Genomic DNA, 23,113 nt, shown 5'->3' with positions numbered 1-23,113 from the left:
ATGGCGTGGAAACAGCATGTAGAGCGAGAACGTTCTCACATCTGATGGAGTGAAGTAGCTGTCAGCAGTCGGCTTGTTACCTCACTGATGAAGTGTGTCGACTTCATCAGTGCTGTTTTTGATTTTGACAAACATCTGTGTTGTTTTAAATACTCAACAAAAGCAAAATAATGAAAAGGTAATCCCATAACATTTAGAAAAAGTGCAGTAATAACTGCCTGATTATTTTTGAGCACATAATTAAATGAAAACAGTAAATCACAGCTTATATTGCTGCCTCTCAACATCCAGCACTTCAAAAGATTCATCCTGATCACTGTAACATCTAATTCTGAGTTTAATCTGAAAAGGAGGAAGGAAGTGAGCTGCTTCAAAGTTTAGTCTTTGATCACAGACATTCCCAAACTTTTGTCTCCACGATCTGAAACTCGGGATCAAACAACACTGTAAAGATTTTTATGATTCTGGAAGACAGAAACCAAGAATATCGCCTTCTTAAAGCGCGCTGTGCCGTGTGAATGAAAGGCATATAGGATGATTTGAGCGTAAAGACGAGGTAATCTCTCGTCAGATTTAAGGTTTGATGAGAGATCAAAAGGGACGGATGAGAGGAGAGTGATGCAATCGCCTGAGGGGGCGGGACATGGAGCAGACGGACAGGTTAAATTAGCCAATCCGCTGTGAGTGAACGGACGGAGAAACACCGAGTGAGCACATCACAAAGGTCACTGTCAGCCGTTTCAACAGCTTACAGAGGATTTCATCGATCGCTGTGCAAGAAAACGAGCAGAAACCAATGAAACCTCGATGTCGCCTCACCTGCAGAACGAGAAGAGGTCGACGCTCTCCGATGTTTGTGATGAAGAGTCGTAATATCAAAAAGGAGACATTCAAATCACAGAATGAATCTGCAACACAGAGATGAAAAGGAAGATCATCCAGTCACAAGATCATAAAGATCATCACAGTGAGGACGGTTACTCAAATCTAAAAACATGAAGGCAAATGATACGCAACAGATCGTACATTTGTGTCTGTGATGCACCGATCATCAAACTATTTCAATATAAAGTCTTAAAGAAAATGTGATTGTCAGAACAGTAATATCATATGGATTAAAGGAAAAGTTCACCCAAAAAAGAGAATTCAGTCTTTATCTCCTCACCCTCGAACAACTGAAGTAGCTGGGGACTTATTTTAAAACATGGAAAACATAATATATACGGGTTCCCAGCTTGATTTGACAAGACGTTATTCTCACTCTTTATTAAGATAGAAAGTATCAAAACGGAGAAATCACTTCTGTGAGGTTGTGATGTCACAACTATACAATCTCCGCTAGGCAGCGCTGATGTGGAGGCACGATGGGCGGCGTCAGTGTTCAGACAGAGGGCGAATAGAGGAGCTGCAGCAGTGGACAGTATGAGAAAAATATTACATTAAAGCATTTAAACACTAAAAATAAATGTACAAGCCTGAAAATGGTCACGTTGTGTGGGAACCTTTAAAGTTTTCAGATGTCAGAGAAAAACTGCTCAAAGTTTTGTTTAACTTTTTCATCCACATTAATAATTCAGCTGTGTTTTACAAAATAAAAATCTCAAGCTTGACCATCGAGTCCGACTGAATCCCTGAGAGCGTGTAATGCCTCGGGGTGAGTACCCAAACTTTTTCCTCTTCAAGGTTGCAGAGTGTGGAGGGTTGTGTGTGAGATGAGAGTTAAATCAACCGTCGCTGCACATCTTCTCTGAGGTCTGAGCTGCATCATAAGTCAGCAGACTGACCTCATCCGTCAGAGAGGTGAGACAGTCGATTACACCTCTAACAGAGAGTGATGCAGAGTCACTGTCGGACCAAACAAAGCACATGATGCTGGTGTGATGGAATCAGAATCACTTTATCTTTATCAAAGCTTTGGTTTGCAGTTATATTGCCAGTTAACTATGTAACAGGTGTGCTGGGATCAGATGACACAAATTCAGGCAGATTTTCACATGATTTGGTCGGTGCTGACATCTCTCCAGCGTCGGGCCCGACTATGATCATCAGGAGCGAAGAACGGACGTGTAGCGTAACATAACTGAAGAACAGCGATGAGGTACCTGGGATGTTTCACGACACCCCGACGAAAAGATTAGCATGTTAGACTTTTTTGTATCTTCCTACGTAGTTTGACGTCTCCTACGACGTGATCCTGGACGTTGACCATAGAATATGTAAACATGGTGACGATGAAGATGCTTTTGACACGTACACGTCGTTAACTTACCTCAAGTTGTCTCTGAAGGACAGACAGTCCATACCGTCCTCTTCGGTTTCTCTGTTTGTCATCAGACACAGCGCTTTCCTGTCCCGCCTCCCCGATGACCTGTGAACTCGCAGAGGGTCGTGAGCGGTGATTGGTCGTGGTCATTGTGGTAACTTGCACATAAAAAGAAGAAGAATCACGCGAACTGTAGAGAGCAAACGAACTTTATCTGCAGCACACGAGTGGGCATACACTTGTACATAGGGAAGCGGCGTTCCAGTACAACCGGAAGTTACCTTTAACCTGAGTAGGGGAAGAGGAGTACCCCCAATAACTCCTATGTCTAAACAGGGTGACCCCTGGTGGCCAACTAATCAACTTTGTTTTGTTCACAACAGTCATACTCGTCGTAGTGCTGCCAAGTCAAGGCATGAATTTATGCCGCTGCGATTGGCTTCATCTGACATGGTGACCATCGTGGACGACATGAATATCGTGTAGTCTGATCCCCGGCATTATGAATGTTGCTCCAAATCTTCACAACTTGCTTCCACCACAAAATCAGTTCCATACGGACCAAAAGGTTTACAGAGATTACTGATCTGCTGAAAGTAATCACATTATTTCATCATCTTCTTCTTCTGCTGGACTCCATCCAGAATATGTTGAAGTCTGAGCACATCAGAGGTCTCATTGGTCCGGAGCATTAGATTACAATGCCAACATAATCTGATTTGGGAGCGCCCACCTGTCAGTTAAAATGCGTCGTCATGATCGGATGATAATGATCTCTTGTAACCGGAGCCTCTGTTTATGTGCCGGCTGTTGCTCTCAATATTCAGAACAGACGTCCAGACGCACACAACGCTACACTCAAGCATCCAGAGAGAGTTTACATCACCTCACTTTACATTCAGGACATAAAATGAAGCTGCAGCTCACATCAAAATCTGTCTTCTTGTGTAAAAACATTCAGTACTCAGGTCCTGAAAGGCTCCTACAGAGCCTCTGTTAACAATTCTGCATAATAAGAAGTGAGTTTATCAGGTACGCCAAGATATAAATAAGTAATCATCACAAACGCCTGTCGTTGACCCTTCTGGAAGTTTTTCATATGCATTTTCATCTCCTCATTAAAAACCCACGTACAGACGCTCATTTTGTTGTCCGTGTCTCTCTGTGCGTCTCCAGGTCGGCATCATCGACGACGACATATTCGAGGAGGACGAGCACTTCTTCGTGCGCCTGCTGAACCTGCGTGTCGGCGACGCCGAGGGGATGTTCGAGAGCGACGAAGTCGGCGCCGCCCCCAAAGCTCGCCTGGTCGAGCCTCTGGTTGCCACGGTGACCATCCTGGACGACGACCACGCCGGAATCTTCACGTTCAGCGAGCGCATGGTGCGCGTGAGCGAGAGCGTGGGCACCATGGAGGTCACGGTGGTGCGTAACTCCGGCGCCCGCGGCACCGTCATCCTGCCGTACCACACCGAGTCCGGCACCGCCAAGGCCGGAGACGACTACGAGGACGCCAGAGGAGAGCTGGAGTTCACCAACGATCAGACAACGTGAGTCAAACTGAACATCATAGTTTGTTTCATGCAGTTTATCCCTGTGACGGTGTTTGACATCTACAGAGTTATGTTTTCAGAAACTCCTCTCTGGCGAAGGAAATGCCAACAAACAGATGATGTGATTTAACCTCTTCCTCCCTCAGAGTTTTGGGAGTTTGTCTGTAGAAAGAGAAAGAAGCATCAGAGGGAAGTTTCTGTTCTCGTCTTCGCCCTCTTCCTTGTTTCGCCTGGCCTCTCGTCTCATCTCGTGTCTCCTCCTCACCTCTTTGAGTTATGTCTTCCATCACACTCTCCCTCGTCACCCTTGAGCTTCCCAGACAACAATCCTCTCCATTATTCATCAAGGCTGAGTTTAGAGGAGGCCGAGCACGCTCATGTTGAATCCTCTCTAAGAGAGTTTGTTTGTCTCTTGTTTGTTTGTGACCTTATTTTTCTTGGCAGTGTGTTGTGTGTAATGAGCTTATAGCTGAAAAAAAAGGACTGACGCCTCTGTTAAATCGTCTTTTCCTTAATGAGCGTCTGTCAGGACGATCTGTGGATAAAACTGCAAAGTAAAACTTGAACTGAAGATTCATGTTTGTGATATGTGACCTGGCAATGTGTCTCTGTTGGCCGTTCAGTCCATCGCTCCACCACTTTAGTCCAAAATGAAATATTTCAACAACTATTAAATGGATGTCCGTAGTGTGACTGTACACTCTTATCTCGGCTGACACCTACAATAGACCATATTCATCGTTATCATATCCCCTCTCTATAACTGATCAGCAACACAAAAGTCAATAGATAGTGAGAATCTGGAGGGACGTCGGGTCATATTCAGAGTAAAACAACACATTTCATAACATAAGCAGTGTTGTAAAAAAGTCATACTTGAGTAAAAGTAAAGATGATATGCTAAAATATTACTTTAGTAACAGTGAAAGTCACTCATACAAACAGTAAAGGTCTTAAAGTATCTATATAGATATTACATTAACTTAAGTACAAATAAAAGTAAATTATAAACATATTTACATGTATGTATATTAGAGCCCGACCGATATGCAATTATTTGGGCCGACTGAAAGAATTTGATATCGATTTTTTCGATATTTCGCCCAATAAAAGAACATTTTGCATCAAACACTTGTGACATCGATGAGTCATGGAGGCTGACTGGTTTCCAGTTTAACAATAAACTTTATGGTCCAATCAGTGCACTGAAACCATAAACTTCATTATAAGAAATTACCCCAAGTATCTTTTACTTGCATCATTAAAAACAACGTACACACCGATACCGATATATCTGTGATGGGCCTGTGTCATTTGGTGTCAGCTGTTGATCCGACGTTGACCTTTTCATTACAACACTTGAGCTTCCACCAGGAGCGTGACATCAGAGGAAAATGGCCGCCACGTGAATATGTTCTACGTCGTCAATAAAGGACACCTTTCATTCTTAAACTGGTTGTTGTTCGTACAGGAAGTAGCAATTTCTTAGTAGTTGATTGTTTATTAGTTCAAGTTTAGTAAAGCAAATTATAACTGGAATATATCAGATGATTAGTTCTTTAAACGCGCCTGACACCGACTATGACTGACAGCACGTGTGACAAACTCGATGTGACTGTTTGCTGTGTGATATCGATCCCAGCAGCTGTAATCTGATGTCAACTGGCAGCTTCACTGGCTGACACGAACCTGAATGAGGTGAGACGGGACGTGTGAGCTGATGCATCTCAGTGTGAAAAACGTTATATTTTCTGCTCTTAAGAGGGAGTTTGTTCTTCCGTTGGTTAATGATGTCCAGTCAGCGTGTCGCCCTCGTCACACCAAACAGCTGGAACGTTTCTGCTGCCGGATGAACAACGCTGTCGTCTTTTTCACCTCATTTACAGCCACAAGCCTCCTCCCTCTGCCTTCTCCGCCCCGTCTGTCCAACATCCAGTTACATGATGATGCACTGACAAGCCTCCAGATCGAAAAAAGCTGTGACTGCAGTTCCAGTCTGAGTGCTTTAACTCAGAGCACTTTAACCTCTGTGTCTTTGTCTGTGAGGACGCTCCCTCAGTTTGACTCCTCTTTGGCACCACAACACTTCATGTCGAATCACAGTAAAGACCTCTGCTGGGAACTGGACCTGTTGGTTCACATCTGTCTCCTTCTGTCAGGAACCAGGAGCTGTGGCTGCTGGTGGTTTTTGGCTCCACACTGCCATCTTGCTTTGCTTAGAAACTGGATTCATCATAATCAGGATGAGGTGAAAGTAGGGCCGCACGATTAATCCCAAAATAATCCAAATCGCAATATGACTAAGTGAATTATATCACAATCGCAATATCTGTCAAGTCAACCGCAATGTCACTTTTTGACCATATCGTGCAGCCGTAGGTGAAAGTAACGCAAAAAATAGTGAAATCAGTAACATGTAACTCTACATTCTCTATTGTAAAGTAACTTATTACTTTCAAATGAAAGCAACCAGTATATGTAATGGATTACATTTTGAAAGTAACTTACTCGGCTGCAGAAATAGAGAAGGTGTGGTCGTTGTCAGATTAGTATGTCAACATGCGCCACCTACAGGACAGAAAAGGAACAACTGGCCGGCCGACTTGAGCTCACACTTCTGTTTTCTAGAGATGGTGGGATTTTCCTGGATAAATACAACACATGTAAATACTAAAGTGCCTTGTCAAGTCAGCCTTGTTGTCACCCAGATCTTCCTGCAGTAACTCTCCTGTCCTGATGCTTTATCATCGCTCTCTCTGCTCGTCTTCACCTCCTCTGATCACCTCCACCCTTCATTTCTGTCATTTTCACGCCACATTGCTCTCCAGTCAGGGTGACGGACCATCGATCATATCTGTCCAGCTCCATCTTTTCCATCCTCTTTCAATTTTTTTTTACTTCACTGCTCTTCAGCTCCTCTCTGTCTGCACTTTCTCACTTTTCCTCCCTCTTCTGCTTCCTCTTTTCTTCTTGACCTTCCTCCTGCTTCACACATCATTTCTTCGTTCTCTCTGTCAGTATCCTGCTTTTATCTTTAGTCCTCGGCTTCACTCTGTCCATACCTTTCTCTTCATCTTTCCCTTTCTCTTTCTCTCCCTCCGCGTCTGATTGTCCTCGCTGAGTTGGTTTCCATAGTGACATTACAGTCCGGCGGTCCTCAGAGACATTAACAGGCCTCGTCATTATCACTTCCTCTCCTCTAATACCGAGCCATCGTTCCTCAGACCTCGCAAATGGCCGACGTCATGCTGCATAAGAGCCACTTTTCTTTTGTGGCTCGTTTTCTCCTCTGTGTTGTTACTCCAACTTCTCCCGTGGAAACTTTCTGAGATTCTTTTCTTTTGAAGATCTTGGTCATACAGTTTATATCATCAGTATATTTCAGAACCGTGTGATCATCCATCACCTGATCCGTCCTCTCAGACCCAATTATTATTATTATCCTCCCAATTATTCTTTTACTTTACTATCTGCTCCTGACTTATTGATCCTCCGTCCTCTCGCTGCCTCCTACTCTGATTTACACAGCAGTGGGTCCTCATCAGACTCAACAGGAGGGAGACCCTGTGTGTGTGTGTGTGTGTGTGTGTGTGTGTGTGTGTGTGTGTGTGTGTGTGTGTGTGTGTGTGTGTGTGTGTGTGTTCACGGGCCTTGAGGTTTGCAGGACCTGCACGTCGATAACTAGGACGACCTGCGGTGAAGGCCCTGCGAGCAAGCGATACGTTACTTATTGATGAAATGCTTTCCCTCATTTGTGTGTGTGTTACTGTCAGTGTGTGTGTGTGTGTGTGTGTGTGTGTCACTGTCAGTGTGTGTGTGTGTGTCACTGTCAGCATGTTTATGTGTGTGTGACGTTCCCCTAAACATGAGATTGTGTTTTTTTGCAGAAATAGTTGCTCAGTTTTTCAAAATTCTCCCTCTCTCTCTTTCTGTGTGCGTGTGTGCGTGCGTGCATGCGTGCATGTTTGTGTGTGTGTGTGTGGTTGCAGTCAGACGTTCCAGGTGAGGATAATTGATGATGAAGAATATGAAAAACATGAAAACTTCTACATCGTGCTGGAGGAGCCTCGCTGGCTGAAGAGAGGAATCTCAGGTGCGTCTGTAATGATGTCGTAAAGTCACATCCTGCTGTGGGTTTTTCTTTATTAGCTTCTCTGAACAATAAACAGCAACAGTTCATCAGTATCCATCTTCCTCAGCTGCAGACACAGCTGCTCACAGAGCGTTATCGTTCATCAGAGCGGACGCTCACATCGTTATCGTAGTCGTGATCGCTCTCGGTGCGGACATCTTTTTAAATGTGGTCACTATTTCACAAGCTGCCGTAATACTGGGCTGCAGTTGCTGCAATTTACATCAAAACTCACACTCCTGTAAGATATAACAGCTTCAACATGTAATACAATATTAACAATATGAATGATGGTGTTATAAATGTGAACAGCAGCTTTTTACACGGTTAGTTAAACTTTCCAAGTATCCAAGTAATCCAGACTGCTGCATTGTTTTGTTTCTGAGCTCTTTGTCTTTAGTTTCTTAGCTGCGTCAGTGACCCACTTTACCCACAGGGATCAATAGAGCTCCTTCTTCTATTAGACACAAAGACACACACACACAACTACACACACGCTGAGGGACCCATCGAGTCATCTATCACCTGTCTCGACAACAACAACAACAACAACAGCAACACGAGGAGGACTGAGTCGCTTCCTGACTTTGAGATCCTCAGCGAGAGAGAGAGACGAGGATTCATTTAAATTTGAGAAGATTTTCTTAGAAGTCAGACGGCTGCTGCAGCGTGTTGTTAGCAGAAACACTGTAGTAGAAGCCGCCTCACAGTGGATGTGAGATCGAGGAGGTTTTTGTTAATGGTATAAACAGCAGAGTGATGAAGTGTTTGTATGTGGAGCGAGCTGACAGGTGGAGCGAGCGAACAAAGAGTCGTACAGTGAAGCCTCTTTCTAACAACTCTGTGTGAGTTTCATCTGAACGCAGAGTGAAGTTTGATGTATTATTAGAACGAGCCTTTGATTGCATCAGTGTGCTATTATTATATATTATGTATATTATGTGATCTGTACTGAACTCCTCCTCCTCTGTTCTCCTTCACAGCTCTGCTGCTCAACCAAGGTAAGACCGTCTGATCATTCCTTCTGTGTGAAACTGGAGATCTGAGTGTGATTTGATCTGTCAGGAAATCTGAGTTAAGCTGCAGCTAATGATTGTTTTCATTATCGGTTAATCTTACAGTTGTTTTCTTGATTCGTCAATTAATTATTTGTTCTACAGAACTGTGGGCCGTCGGCTAGTTCGCCAAACAACACAAACACACAGCTAATGCCTCAATTTGAGTTTAGAGGCGCAGATTCTCATTGATTCTGTTTGTGAAAAAGAAAAAGCACATCAGGCAGCTACAATCAACGAACCATAAAACAAACTAGCCCACAAACAAGCGTGTACGAACCTTGGACAACTTAGCGATGACAAAATCCAACAAAAGCTGTCTTCTCTTATTCCCACATGTCCACTAGATCCATTTCAGTAAAATATTGAGTCCAAAACTCCACTAATAGTAAGTAAAACACCATTAAACTGTATTACGGAGTTACACAGGACGTCTGCCGACCTCTGACCTATTGATTGACACCTCATTTGACCAGTTAGGAGCTTCTACGCCCGCCCTGTGGCCTGAAACAGCCAACGAGTGCTTTCATAGACAGGACACCCACTCCTGGTTCCCTCCCCTCTCTCCTGAGCCACTTACGGGCCAACCTCCGGATGACGGACGCATCATGCAGCCAATGAGATTTCAAATCCGTTTAAATGGATCTTGAAGCCCAAAGCTTGGAAATTATGCCAGTTTATGTCATTTCATGCCATTTTCTCTTCATGTTTAAAAGTGCATTAAAGCACCTTGCTAGTGTAGTAAAAGTACAAGCCACGTGACTGCAACGTCACAGGTTTGACTCCGGTTTACGACCTGTGTTGCATGTGATCTCTCTGCCCCAGTACCTGTTCACCTCTGCAGCTCACTGTCAATTAAAGGCGGAAATTAGCTTAGCTTTAAAAAAAAAAGCTGCATTCATTTGAAATTCGTATCCAATGTACCCCAGAGGAGACACTCATTACGGGCGGAGACATATTATGATTAGTTTGAATATAAAAATGTAATTATCAGCACATCTGAGCAGATTTGAACAGACGCCACAGTTTCTTTCTCCTGCAGCCGCTCAGGTTTTTTTCTGTCCAGGACATTGTTGACTGTGCAGCACGCTGTAATGACCTGGCTCATGGTTCTGGCATCTCTTTCAGCCCTGCTTGGTGGGGTGATGGGTGTTTTGTCTGTTTACATTTGGATCACAGCAGAACCGGCCTCTGTGAGGCTCTGCACGGCACAATACAACAGTTTGGAGATAAATGCTTACAAATGAGTTGGCGCTCCACTCTGGGCTTGTCACTGTGTGCTGATGCAGATATATCACCGTGTCTGGGGCCTTATAAGACGACCACGTGGAGTCTGCAGTGGCTGTGCTTTATCGTTATATATCATGGTATATAGGCTTGTGTGTAGGAGGCAAACAGAGAGCAAATGGGACTTGAAAACATTGAACCTGCAATATATCCAAGTGCAATATCCAAATCACAGAGGCTGCAATTTTGAATAAATTAAAATATGACAAACAGCATCATAATGAAGTACTGTGGTTCTGCAGAGACGTCCTGACCTACAAGTTTTGTTCTCCAGATGTGATATGTGATATTTTTATCATATCGTGCAGATTTAAGAGTGAGCAGAAGAAATACCAGCCTGCCCTCATCAGAAAAAAATACCATTTAGGTGTGAAAGCAGCTTATTACGTCCCATATTTAGGTTTCTTGTTAGCCAGCGACCTCTAGTGGCTGTAGTCATTATTACAGCAGCAAAGGAGGAAGTCAGGCAAGTGCGACAAAGTCCGCGTAGCGAGGAGGAGGATGTGGTGGGTGGTTGAGTTCATGTCCAGTGTGAAACCAAAAGTCAGTGGTTATGTTAACGTACATATTTTGACTCAACCAGAATATTTTCCTAAACATAAAGTAGTTTTAGTTCCTGAATCTAAGCAAACTGTGGTTGTACGACAAAGGACTGGTACTTCTGTGGTTTTATGACAAGAGGGTGTGTTGCGAAAGACTGAAGTAAGCACTGATTCTGGGATGTCTTTCATTGATTTTTTAAATAGCACAGCATTAAGTTCTGTCGCACTGGGACAGAACTTAATGCAAATACATTTCAGACCAAAATCGGGTCATCCTTCAAACGAGAGCAGCACCGTCTGCCTGCTAACTGACAGGTGATTTGAGCTGAAATCAGCTTTAAACAGGAAGTCACCTCTGAGCTTGTGAATAATCTGAATATACAAAAGAGAAACAGTTTCTTTTTCCAAACGGCAACAGCTGAGTGCAGTATCAAATCTGCAGGATGCTTTATCTCTGCCTCAGTGCCCAGTGAAGAAGATTGAATTATTAATTTTCCATGTGTACTCAGGTCACAGATGTCTAGTGGGGAAAGAAATATCCAGATCCTTTTACCACACTGCAAAAATTCTCCATTACAAGTAAAAGCCCTGCATTTAAAACCTTGTCTGAGTAAAAGTGATGTTGAGCATTGTCAGCAAAATGAACTTGAAGTATGAAAGTAAAAGGTTTTCAGCTTTGTGACAACACAAGCTAATCCAGGAGGGTTTTTCAATAGTTTATTTACCTTCAGAAGAAGACTTCATCCATCACATGCTTTTGTCTGATGAAGATGAAGATGAACAACCGATCAGCTTTAACCTGAAAATGACTTGCTGGTGAGACGAAGCCACGACAGAGTTTAGAGGCTAAAAGATCAAGTGGAGGCCCTGCGGCAGGTGATGACACATCACCACGCTGAACGACCTGAAGGTGGTGTCTCGTTCCCTTCACTCGACTGTCGCAGCAGCAGCAGGAGCTGGAAGATGTTTGTTTCTGTGTTTATGACATCTTGAAATAGTGTCAGTGAATCCTGCAGGGACGGCTGCCGAACGCTGCTTCACTCTTACAGTCTTCTCGTAATTAGACACGGGCCGCCTTTGAAGAGAGGGAGGGCTATCATCTGCCTGCTCCTCACACACACGCACGCACACACACACACACACACACACACACACACACACACACACACACACACACACACACACACACACACACTCCTTACCTCCCGGTCTTTGTGTCGTCCTCCCCTCTCACTCCTGAGCAGAAGGGACAAATGAGAAAAAGCCACTTACAGCAGACATGAAACACACTCGCTGTTAATTCCTTCTCAGTGTAAATTGCTGGTTGTTCTCTGACTGAAAGCTCGGGAAGAAAAAGACTCACGAGTGGATCGATGTTATCAAGAGGGAAACAATGAGAGGCTTTGTGAGAAGAGTTGGTTACTTCACCACGTCTGTCTTTGTTTTATTCAAACCAGGACAACAAAACTTCTTTCTTTTTTTTGTCAGACAGAAGAAGAAGCGGTGGCATGCAGCATTTACCGATATCTCAATTTTAGCCAATGATATGAAGCCACTGATTGACTTAACGACCGCTGCATTTACAAACTCTGATACAGCAGGTGGCTTCACAGAGAAGAAGAAGAAGAAGAAGAAGAAGAAGAAGAAGAAGAAGAAGAAGAAGAAGAAGAGGAATGGGCTTTACAGTGAAGAAGGAGAAATCCTGTGTCCAGCAGTTAAAATTAAACTGGATATTTTTACGCAGGGAGAAGAAATAAGCGACATTTTAAGGATTTTAATGTGGAAAATATCCCTTTTTTCTGCTAAAACCATGTCAGACACACATCAGAGAATGTTTAAATATGCCTCAAAACAGGAGGAGGGAAGTTTTATGTAGTTTATTAAGCAAAAAAGGACAAACAGTGTGAAGAACTGAATATCTTCGGGATGGTTGGTAGGATCAACATCCTGGTTTCAAACTCAACACAACCAGCAGTTTCCTGAATGAAGAGGACGGGCTGGTAGGATAGAAACAGTCGTATGAAGACGTTACCTTTGGCTCTTGGAAATTATGATGGGCAATTTTCTTTTTTGTAATTGGTTAATTGTCTAATTATAAACCCCAAAGTCCTCTTTTCATTGTGCAAAGACAAAAAATAAACCGGCAAGTCAGCGTAATGCTCCTGCTGACGACATACTCGCCTCCCTGTTGTCCTCTCCTGCTCACAGCTTGTTCACATCGTAGCTCAACAGTTCATCAGCTCATCGTACGTTCACCTGCAGCAGAATCACTTCTGTCTCAGTTCAGCAGCAAAACCGAGCGAGCGTCAACAGTTTGGAAGAAACTTTCCTCCCTCGTTCGTCTCTGTAGATCCACCTCTCTAATCTTTCTGTGTCGCTGTGTTGTTGTTTTTCTGCTTCCTCACACACACACACACACACATCGTCCATCTGTCATCTTCTCATGTCCCTCTCCCACGCTGTGTGAGAACACACACACACACACACACACACACACACACACACACACACACACACACTGATGCGTTGATGCACACAGGTGATGTAGCGCAGCTCGAAATAAAATGCTGACTCACGATCTATAATTGATGGAGGTAGAACTGGAAATATCTGTGACATTTTAGTTTCTCTCCACACTCGCTGCTGGTGTCCTCATTGTTTCCTTCACTTCCTCCTCCCTCCCTCTCCTTCCTCCCTCCCTCTCTCCTTCCTCCCTTCTTCCCACAGAGGGGGCGGAGGGCCAGATGAGCTCTGAGGAGGAGGAGGCTCGGAGGATAGCTGAGATGGGGAAGCCCATTCTGGGAGAGCACAGCCGGCTGGAGGTGGTCATCGAGGAGTCGTATGAGTTCAAGGTGCACAACTCATTTATTTACTTTCCTTCTGAGATTTCCTCTGGAAGAACAGCTCCCACTCTTTGTGTCTTGCTGCTCCCGGTTGGAAGTGGCAGCTAAATAATGTGTTGCTGACTTCAGTCTGGCTGCAGACTGCATCATTCTGGTACAGGTGGAAAGAAAGTGCTCTGGCTTTTTTGCATTTCTTTAAAGATATAGTATGTAACACTAGACGTTTGTTAAATGTCTTGTTGAGTCATGCTTCTTTATCACAAATGTTTCCAACAATGTTCCAACATCAGAGAAATCCGTTTTCTCGAGGTAACGATGAGTTTCATTTGGTCTCCTGTCGCTATACTCAGAGAGTCAGACAGTTAACGTATCGTGAATAAATCTGCTCTCCCTCTGCCTGAGTCACGTCAGATTCATGTTCATCATGTCGTTTGAGAATGAAGACAACAACTCCCATAATCCCACGGTTCTTGATTTGATTGAGAGATGCAGAAATTAGTGTGTGTTTAAAACAATCACAATCGTCTTGTCGGCACAAGAAACAGTAAGATATCCAGGGAGACTTCAGTGACAGGGATGCTCTCTGTCTCAGGAGCGCCATGATCACATTCACACCTGGAAACTGCTCAGTACTACGCTCGATTTGAACCAGCAACCCTCCGGTCACAAGCTCACTCCTCTCACCTTCAGGCCACCACCCAATGAGACAGGGACTCAAAAAAAAACAGTAACATGCAGATAGCAGAAGGACGGATTCAGACCTGGATGCGGCCGTGCTGCTTCGCCTTGCTTCCGATTTTGCCTCGTGGCCACTCGCAAACACTCACTGCAAACAAGTTTAATTATTACTCTATTATGAATTTTTGATTCACTGTGGTTTTAATATTTGTTTCTTTCCTCAAGCCTCGAAAAGCAATTTAAAAATCTGTCTGCCTCAAAACCAGGAAGTAAACCTGGAGAACTTCTTCTCGTTGCTCTCTCTCTCTGTCTCATCGTCTTTTTGCATTTGGCATCTAGTTTTTATAAATTTATGACAGAAATAGACAACAGCAGGCTTTTTACCAACAGCCTACATCCGATGAGTCAGACTAATGATTTATTGACGCGATCCCACCATCTCAAGGTTTATTACCAGATCATTTTATTGCAGTTTAAATTAATAAAGATAAAAAAGCAGCAGAGCTGTGGGAATAACTTCCTTAATGTGAGACTTCGAGAAATATTAAACATTTCTCTCCCGAAGCCCAAAAACCAGAACAGGAATGTGGACTCTTGATACTTGGAGTACTGGGCAGAAGGATGCATTTCTGTTCTGTGTTATATAATCCACTTTCACTCTCTTCTTCACACCAGTGAACCGAGGTCATAACTCTCTCAGCGGGCCGGTCTAATACGGGTTTTGAATTATTGACAATGCACGAGTTGCCCCTCGATACAGCAGCGAGCTCGAGGCATGCAGAAATTCAAACTCTCATGGCAGACACGAGCTGCTGCACGTCTGCACTTCAGGCCGAGCTTCATCTGCGCGTGAAGAGCAACACGAGAGGAAGCGGACTGCGAGAAAATCCAAATTGTGAATGTGTATCTGCCGGTACCGATCGCCTGCCACTCCAAGCATTAACATTATTTTCTTTACTGGCAAAAAGCGACAAATCTCAATTCACTAATCGTCCAACACACAGAAGGATGCTACGCTGCCGATCCATCTGTTTTAATTACTCTTAAGAAAATTAAAATGATGGATTCCTGATTGAGGAAACGTTTCAGTTCCTTCATGTGTGGTCGACTTCCTGTGAACTAAATCGTATGCAGTGTTGGGAGAAGTGGTGTTTTACAGCCCGGAGTCTGTATGAAATGCAGCATAGATGATTGAATCCATTCTTATCGTCAGCACTCATGTATGTAATTAAAGCAGCGAGTTGTTCACAAGTTTTAAAAGCCCAGAAATCATTAAATTCACTCCAACACACAGTAAATAACACCAGAGTCTTGTCTTGTGTTTTTCTCACAGTAAGCAGCCTTTAGTTTAAGTTACATGAGAGCAGGAACAGACGAGGCTCCCCGGTGGTGTCACTTTGGGTGCCGATGTCGCAAAGACAACCTTCACAATCCCCGTTTGACTTGAATCCCTGATCCACCCGAGTTAAACATTCGGTTGTATTAATAAGTCGGCAGGTTTTGTTTCTTACTGAGCTCGTAGAAAGTCCCAGTGGTGCGAGGAGACACATATCAACACCTGAGCGCTCTCCATCGAGTGAACGCCGTCCGTTCACTCTTGTTTACCTTCGGTTTCTATTCACCTTCTTTTCCTCCTCCATCAGCAGGTTTTTCTTCTTCTGCGGTGTAGAGTTTCCATCTTACAGACAAAAAGTCTTAATTCTTTTATTAATTGGATTTTTAAAAACAGTGTATTTATTCCTGTAACCTTCCAGTTTCCAGTATTTTCTGTACCTTTTATTTCCCAACAATCTCTTTTACAAACATTTAATTTTTGCGAGCTAAGAATAAAAACTATTTCCAGCATTGTGACAATGCATTTTCAAATAATCCTGTGGGTTTTTCAATTCATTTTAATTAATTATACGACATAAGAGAATTTTCTCAACCGTTAAATTAACACTTATCAATTCTTTGTTTATTTTTTGGGTTAAATTAAATGTATTACGTCTGGACTCAGCCTGTAAAATAGCCATCGTAGAGTCCAAAACTCCCTCCAGGTTACTAAAACACCCAAATACCCAGGAGCAATGACGGAGGACATGACCTCAGTGTCCTCGATGGCAGCTGCAGCCGTGGTTCCACCGGTACCTGAGGATAAGGACCGGGGGAACCAGTGCCTCTTTGTGTTTGGGTTGCACAACGGCAGACACGCTTCCTTTGTGCTGTGATTCGTCCTTCGTTTTCTGGGAGAAATGGAGCCCGGTGGGCTAAAAGCAGAGTGAAAGTGAGGTTCATAGAGTCATTTTTACACTGTGACGTCAGTATTTACTCCAGACTGAGAAGCTAAAGCAAAAAAAGTGTCTATTGTCAGTTTAAATATGTGTGAAATTATTAATTTGGTGTGTGAGAGCCTTCTTGTGCTCTCTTAGACTTTCCCTAAATTCAAAATTCAAGACAACAAATCAAACATCGCCTCACTTTCAGCCAGTTAATAACCAACAGACACGTGGATCAATTCATTACAGGAGGGGAGAAATGAGAACCAAACAAACAACATCAACAAAACAGACAAACGAGAGCCCGTCACTCCGAACACAGTCCACTGAAAGTCAATATTCTCGCCCTGTGTTTGAGTACAAAGTCAGCTGACTCTGTTGGACATGAAGATAATGGCTCCTGTCTCATATGATTTGTGGTTAGTGAGGACAAAGTCTTGGTATATAATGTGATTAAGTGTGATTGGCATTTAGTACACAGGAGATCAATGTGAGGCTCTGTGTGAGCGAATAAATGAACAGGAGAGCAACGATGTGTGAAGTTTGTCCTTCAGTGCAGCTGCAGACAAGCAGATGTTTTTATTACTGATGTAAAGACCCTGTTGTCTCTACTGAAGCAGCTTAAACACAAGTCCAACACAACCGGAGCTTTATCGTACTGAAAATGATCGCAGGCTTCTCGACGGATGGGAAATCAAATCCTCTGCAAATAAAGCAGGAAATGAGGCCGGCTGCAGAGAGCAGGTGTAACAGGAGGGGAAGAAAACCTCTTTGTTTGTGTGTTGGGTTACTTACACTGTGAGCTTTATCTATTATTAAATCTATTGTGTTGTTGCCTGTATGTCCATAATCACAATATAGCTCACAGTGTGGTGATAACAAACAGTCTGACACATTTAGTTCCTGAACATTCGCAGAAATGGAGCCATCGCAAATATGCCTCGTGGCGGTCTCTGAGGCCTGTATTATGTATTCTGCTTGATATCTGCTGAACAAACATCACAGCAAACAGAAAAGGTGTCTCTGCTCTTAGAAATACAACGATACCGTATAAGTCATCATTAACTGTCCCAGGTAAACACGAAGCAGATGATGAATCTACTTTAAATGTGACAACGACCGAAACAAAGACGAGAAAATAAGACAAGATATATCTCGCCCTTGGCCTCACCAGAACAACACTATAAATTATTTCTTATTCAGGTGTCTGTTTGTTCCCAGCGAGTTGACATTGTTGTGCAGAGAGAAAATCTTCTGAAAGCTGTGAACGCTGACACACTTTTAATGCCTCCTCTGTGAAGGTGACTCGTTCCTTACTTAGTTTGATCCGGTGAGACGTCACGCTGAAGTTACCGTTCTGTGTTTATTACAATGTTTAAAATCATTTCTGTAGGAGTTTGCAAGCAAAAGAGGTGATCGGTGCGTGTAGGTGTGAAATATTGTTATCTACCTGCAGTCTGTGTGACCTCGTCCCCTCAGTGATAACAGACGGTATCATTGTAACCCTCGACCCTCCAGATGTTTAACTGCTGTCTTGTTCGCGGACTTCCTTCCGGGTATCGTGAATATCATGACGACATTCCTAAACACCAGCCAGACATCCGTCACCATGTTCACTTTTTGACCCATTGCTGACGACATTATGACATCAGACCACACCCGACTTCGACCTCCACCTTCATTTTGACCTCAGCTACACACCTGTAAAGCTTCACGGCTGCATCTTTCACCGTTGTGACGCTATCGTGCTGACAAAACGTGACAGAATTATAAACACCTGGCAACAGAGGTCGAGTCGTTTTTATACATTTAAATGCAGAAATATTACAGATTTTATCTCTAACTTCAGATTTTGGTGAGTTTTCCAGATTCCTCCACAGGAAACCAGTCTGATGGTGGCTAACGAGCTCCGTCCCACCTGAGCGACTCTGTCTACCTGTCCTCTGTGCTCTAATTGGTTACTAATGAAGTGTGCTGTGTGCTTCTGATTGGCAGAGCACCGTCGACAAGCTCATTAAGAAGACCAACTTGGCGCTGGTGATCGGCACGCACTCCTGGAGGGAACAGTTTGTGGAGGCGGTCACTGTCAGTGCAGGTGAGCTCTGCGTGTGTGTGTGTGTGTGTGTGTGTGTGTGTGTGTGTGTGTGTGTGTGTGTGTGTAGTGGAGTAAACAAACAGCTGTCACGAGGAGACACTCACAACAACTGCTGTAAGTGTAATTAACTTTCACAAATTACTTATAAAGGGACAGTTCACCCCAAATTACAAAATCCCCAAATGTTTCCTCTTACCTGCAGAGTTATTTATCCATCCAGACAGTTTTGGTTGGAGTTGTTGGGGGGAAAATACTCTGCAAACTTGTTGTGGATGGAAAAAGACTCTCTGGAAGATTTGTCGCTCCCACACCGCGAGCCGGGAGCTGGAAACCAGGCGCTCTGCAGGCAGACTTAACGATGATTCCTTCCCAGTTGTGTCGTCCCATTCTGCAGCACGACCCGGCGCTAATCACCACAGTGCCTGATTGGATCTGAAACGAGGCCTGAAACCCTCCTCACAGTGTGACATACTTTGCAGGATTGTTGTTAGTGCAGTGTAAACTGTAGCTTCCACTAATTTATATGGAAGTTGTTAAGTTGTCTGGACCGGTATTGAACCAGGTCTCTGCGGTCTCTGGGTTCACACTGAACGTCAGCTGTCCTAATTAAAATGGTAAAAAAAATGTTTTTGAAGATGAGAACATGGAGTTAAATAAATTAATACCAGTTTACATCAACTGTCTGAGCTCCAGACGTGTCTTTACTCTGAGAGGTGGAGGAGCAGAAAGGTCTCCTGCGTCTGTCGCCTCTCTGAGAAGTTTACAGTTAATTACTGAAGGGTTTTTTGGAGGAAACACAAGGTAAAGGTTGTTCAAGGAAAACTTACAGACACTGCTCATGCTTTGTATTTCAGTCAATATTAACCTAAAACATACGACATTATATCATCAAGTTTCAGGTATAAACATTGTGATCCCTCCACCTCTGAAGCCGAGCCCACGCCCCTGAATGTACAGCAGTCCAATAATAAATAACAACCACAGCTTATGACTCGCTGAAGGGCAACAAACCATCTGAGCCTCGTGTAACTTGGTGTATATTTGTCCTTTGAGTCGATAAAGCTCATAAAGTGGTTGTAAAGGACTTCAGTCTTTCAGTGAATGTCATCGTACTGACTCAGCTCTGCTTATGTAGCTCAAACAAACAACATGTGAGTCACGTTATGTCACAGAATTAGAGATTATCAATTATGCACCAAGATCCAGTGCGTGATGTCCACGATGGGTTTCAGATTTGTTATTCAACGTCACCATCTAGTGGACAAACCAGTTCACTACAGGCAGAAATGACTCCACTGTGGCTCGGCTGTGCAGGTGTTTGAGTGTGAGGCAACAAGGACAAACATTGAACTGCAGATTAGAGTTCTGGTTCTGGTTCTGGTTCTGGTAGAGGAGGCTGGAAAACAAAGGCACAAAGCAGCAGAGACGATGTGGAAAGTGTCTGTGGATAAGGCACAGGTGTGTGCTTCATACTGACAGGTGACTGGAGGACGACACACAGCTCTGTCTCGTGTCTTCAGTATAATAGATTCAAACTTTATTGCCATTGCACAGAATATTGACACGTCAGTTCTGAATATATGAAACTGTGTTATTGTCTGCAGTATCGACACTCCGGTACCAGCTGTGGTTTCCTGCTCTCTCTTCTTTTTCGACAGCATATTGACACACACGGTATTTTTTAAAGGCCTGGAGGATAAAGATAGGATAAGATAAGATAAGATAAGAATGAAGAAAAATGTTTCAATGATGATCTGTTAATCTTTAAAAATCAAGACTTCATGGTGGAACAGTGTCATGGCCGTCAGCACTGAGACAAAGATGTTAAACCAAACTCGTGACACCTCTAAATGCAACTCTTGAACTTACGGTCTCCATGATGTCGTCTGATGTTCCTCCTGTTTCTCTCCCCTCAGGTGACGGCGATGACGATGAGGAGGGTCGCGAGGAGCGCCTTCCGTCTTGTTACGACTACGTCATGCATTTCGTCACCGTCTTCTGGAAGGTTCTGTTCGCCTGCGTCCCGCCCACAGAGTACTGGAACGGCTGGGCCTGTTTCTTAGTCTCCATCAGCGTCATCGGCCTCCTCACCGCCGTCATCGGAGATCTGGCGTCACACTTCGGCTGCACCGTGAGGCTGCGGGACACCGTGACCGCCGTGGTGTTCGTGGCTCTGGGAACTTCTATTCCAGGTGAGTGAAGTCTTTGTCCTGATAATCCCGATAATCACAAATCCAATCTTTTATTAATCTGATTTAAGCATTCAGGAGAATAAATCACACAGAAAGAACAAACCCAGAGGATTCACACCATCAACGCTGGCAGACTGGAACCTGTTTGTCAAGATATTCAGAATCCATTCAGTCAGATTTAAATGAACATTAACATGAGAAGAAGTTTCTCTGGTGAACAACACATGTGAGGGTGTGAAGGAGGAATCCTCAAATACCCTGTAAGCAAACAGAAGTGGGCCTACCTGCTGTTCAACCTGCCACAGTATCTCTTGTTGGGCCAGTTTAAGCTCAGGGGAGAACATCTGGTCACATCAGAGTTCCTGCAGACCCGAGACTTGTTCCTGCAAAAGTGTCAGTGTGACGTCTGCTCTGCATCCGACCGCTCTCCTGAAGTATGAAAGAATGTGCAGAGGAAAGTTTCACCAGTGTGTTTTTAGTGTAAATCCTTTTTGGTGTCTGTGGTATTTTTTTGTCTCTTTGTGGAACTTTTGTGTCTCTTTGTGGAACTTTTGTGTCTCTTTGTGGTACTTTTGTGTCTCTTTGTAGTACTTTTGTGTCTCTTTGTGGAACTTTGGTGTCTCTTTGTAGTACTATTGTGTCTCTTTGTGGTACTTTTGTGTCTCTTTGTAGTATTATCTGTCTCTTTGTGGTACTTTTACATCTCACTGTGGTACTTTTGTGTCTCTTTGTAGTACTTTTGTGTCACTTTGTGGTACTTTTGTGTCTCTTTGTGTACTATTGTGTCTCCTCATATTAATTTTTTGTCCGCTTTTTATGCGTCTGTGTTGTACCATTGCGTCTCTTGTGTCATTTTGTGTCTTTTGTAGTCGTATGCTTGACTTTGGAAAATAAATATTCAGGGTCACTTTGAATGGACGCCTCGGGTTGAATGGACAGCTCGGGTCAAGGTGCTTTGCTTCACCTGCTCATGTCAGTGATTTTTGGCATGCAGTCCTGAATTTAGCTGATTTAAGACTGAATCCATCCCTGACAGTGAGGCTTCCTCTGGTTGTGTGATGATGATGATTTACTCTCTCTCTCTTTCTCTCATCCCAGACACTTTTGCCAGTAAAGTAGCCGCCATGCAGGACCAGCATGCCGATGCGTCCGTTGGTAACGTGACCGGTAGCAACGCTGTGAACGTGTTCCTGGGGATCGGCGTGGCGTGGTCGGTGGCCGCCATCTACTGGAGAGTTAAAGGAAAGGAGTTCAAGGTGGACCCGGGCTCGCTGGCCTTCTCCGTCACACTCTTCACCATCTTTGCTTTCATCGCCATGGCCGTGCTCCTGTTCAGACGCCGGCCCTCCATTGGCGGAGAGCTCGGCGGGCCTAGGGTCTCCCGCCTCCTCACCACCCTGCTGTTCCTGGGTCTGTGGTTCCTCTACATCCTCTTCTCCAGCCTGGAGGCCTACTGCCACATCCCCGGCTTTTAAAACGGGAGATGACGAAAGCTGTGGAAGAATACTGCACAGCAACACACACATTTACTTTGACACTAAGTCCATTTGGCCCACAGTTTGACATGAAACAAGATTCATCTTTTCAAGCATCCGCTGCAGCCTGGAGGTGTCCTGGTCTTCGATGCAGGGATGTTAAAAATACTTCAGATACATGTTCACACACACACTTTATATGTACGCATGTGGAAACAGACCATAAACAGACACGCACAGTTACAGACATGATGAAGGGCAAGAGGAAGTGTTTGTGAGGGGCGAGAGATGTGAATACAAAAGGTTTATTTCAGCAGAGTTAGCAGAGAGAAGATGGAGAGAGACAAAAAGTGATTGAGAAGTCGTTATCTTTGAAAAGAGGGTCGGGTCCGCCACTCGAGTTGATTTAAAGTCAGGTGGGTTGGGATTTGATTGGAGGAGCTGTCCTGTGACATCACATCCACTGATAGAGAGGAAGAAGCAACAGAAACCTGTGCACGCTGGACAACATCGATCCAAGGAACATCTTTGTTTGTCCCTGCCACCTCTCCTCTGGTACAGCTTCATGTTTCTTCACAACGAGGTGGAGCCCTGTGTGAAAAAAAGAGTGGAATGTTTACAATAACAATTACATTAAGTTTGTTTACTCCAGGAGGTTCTCATCAGGTGGTGAAGCTTGTCTAATACACTGTATAGAAGGCGGTTCTCCACACGCGCTGTAAATAGTCAAATCCAGTGTA

At 43.9% G+C, this 23,113-nt stretch overlaps 1 protein-coding gene across 2 annotated transcripts in view; it reads left to right on the top strand.

The window, feature by feature from the left end:
* Window positions 1-22,373, top strand: part of slc8a2b (solute carrier family 8 member 2b) — a 29,114-nt gene extending 6,741 nt beyond the window's left edge. Inside the window, exons 8-14 of one of the 2 annotated variants that reach the window (XM_073487760.1) lie at window positions 3,440-3,813; window positions 7,806-7,909; window positions 8,932-8,949; window positions 13,560-13,684; window positions 18,607-18,706; window positions 20,623-20,898; window positions 21,997-22,373. In XM_073487760.1, coding sequence (XP_073343861.1) covers window positions 3,440-3,813; window positions 7,806-7,909; window positions 8,932-8,949; window positions 13,560-13,684; window positions 18,607-18,706; window positions 20,623-20,898; window positions 21,997-22,373 — 1,374 coding nt within the window. The remainder of the gene's footprint in view (window positions 1-3,439; window positions 3,814-7,805; window positions 7,910-8,931; window positions 8,950-13,559; window positions 13,685-18,606; window positions 18,707-20,622; window positions 20,899-21,996) is intronic. The other variant, XM_073487761.1, reaches the window with a different exon arrangement.
* The last annotated feature ends 740 nt before the right edge of the window (window positions 22,374-23,113 follow it).

This window comes from Pagrus major, chromosome 2 (genome assembly GCF_040436345.1).
Source record: "Pagrus major chromosome 2, Pma_NU_1.0".
Classification (NCBI taxonomy): Eukaryota; Metazoa; Chordata; class Actinopteri; order Spariformes; family Sparidae; genus Pagrus; species Pagrus major.
Note: the sequence above shows the minus strand (reverse complement) of the source record. Positions and strands in the feature narration are given on the sequence as shown.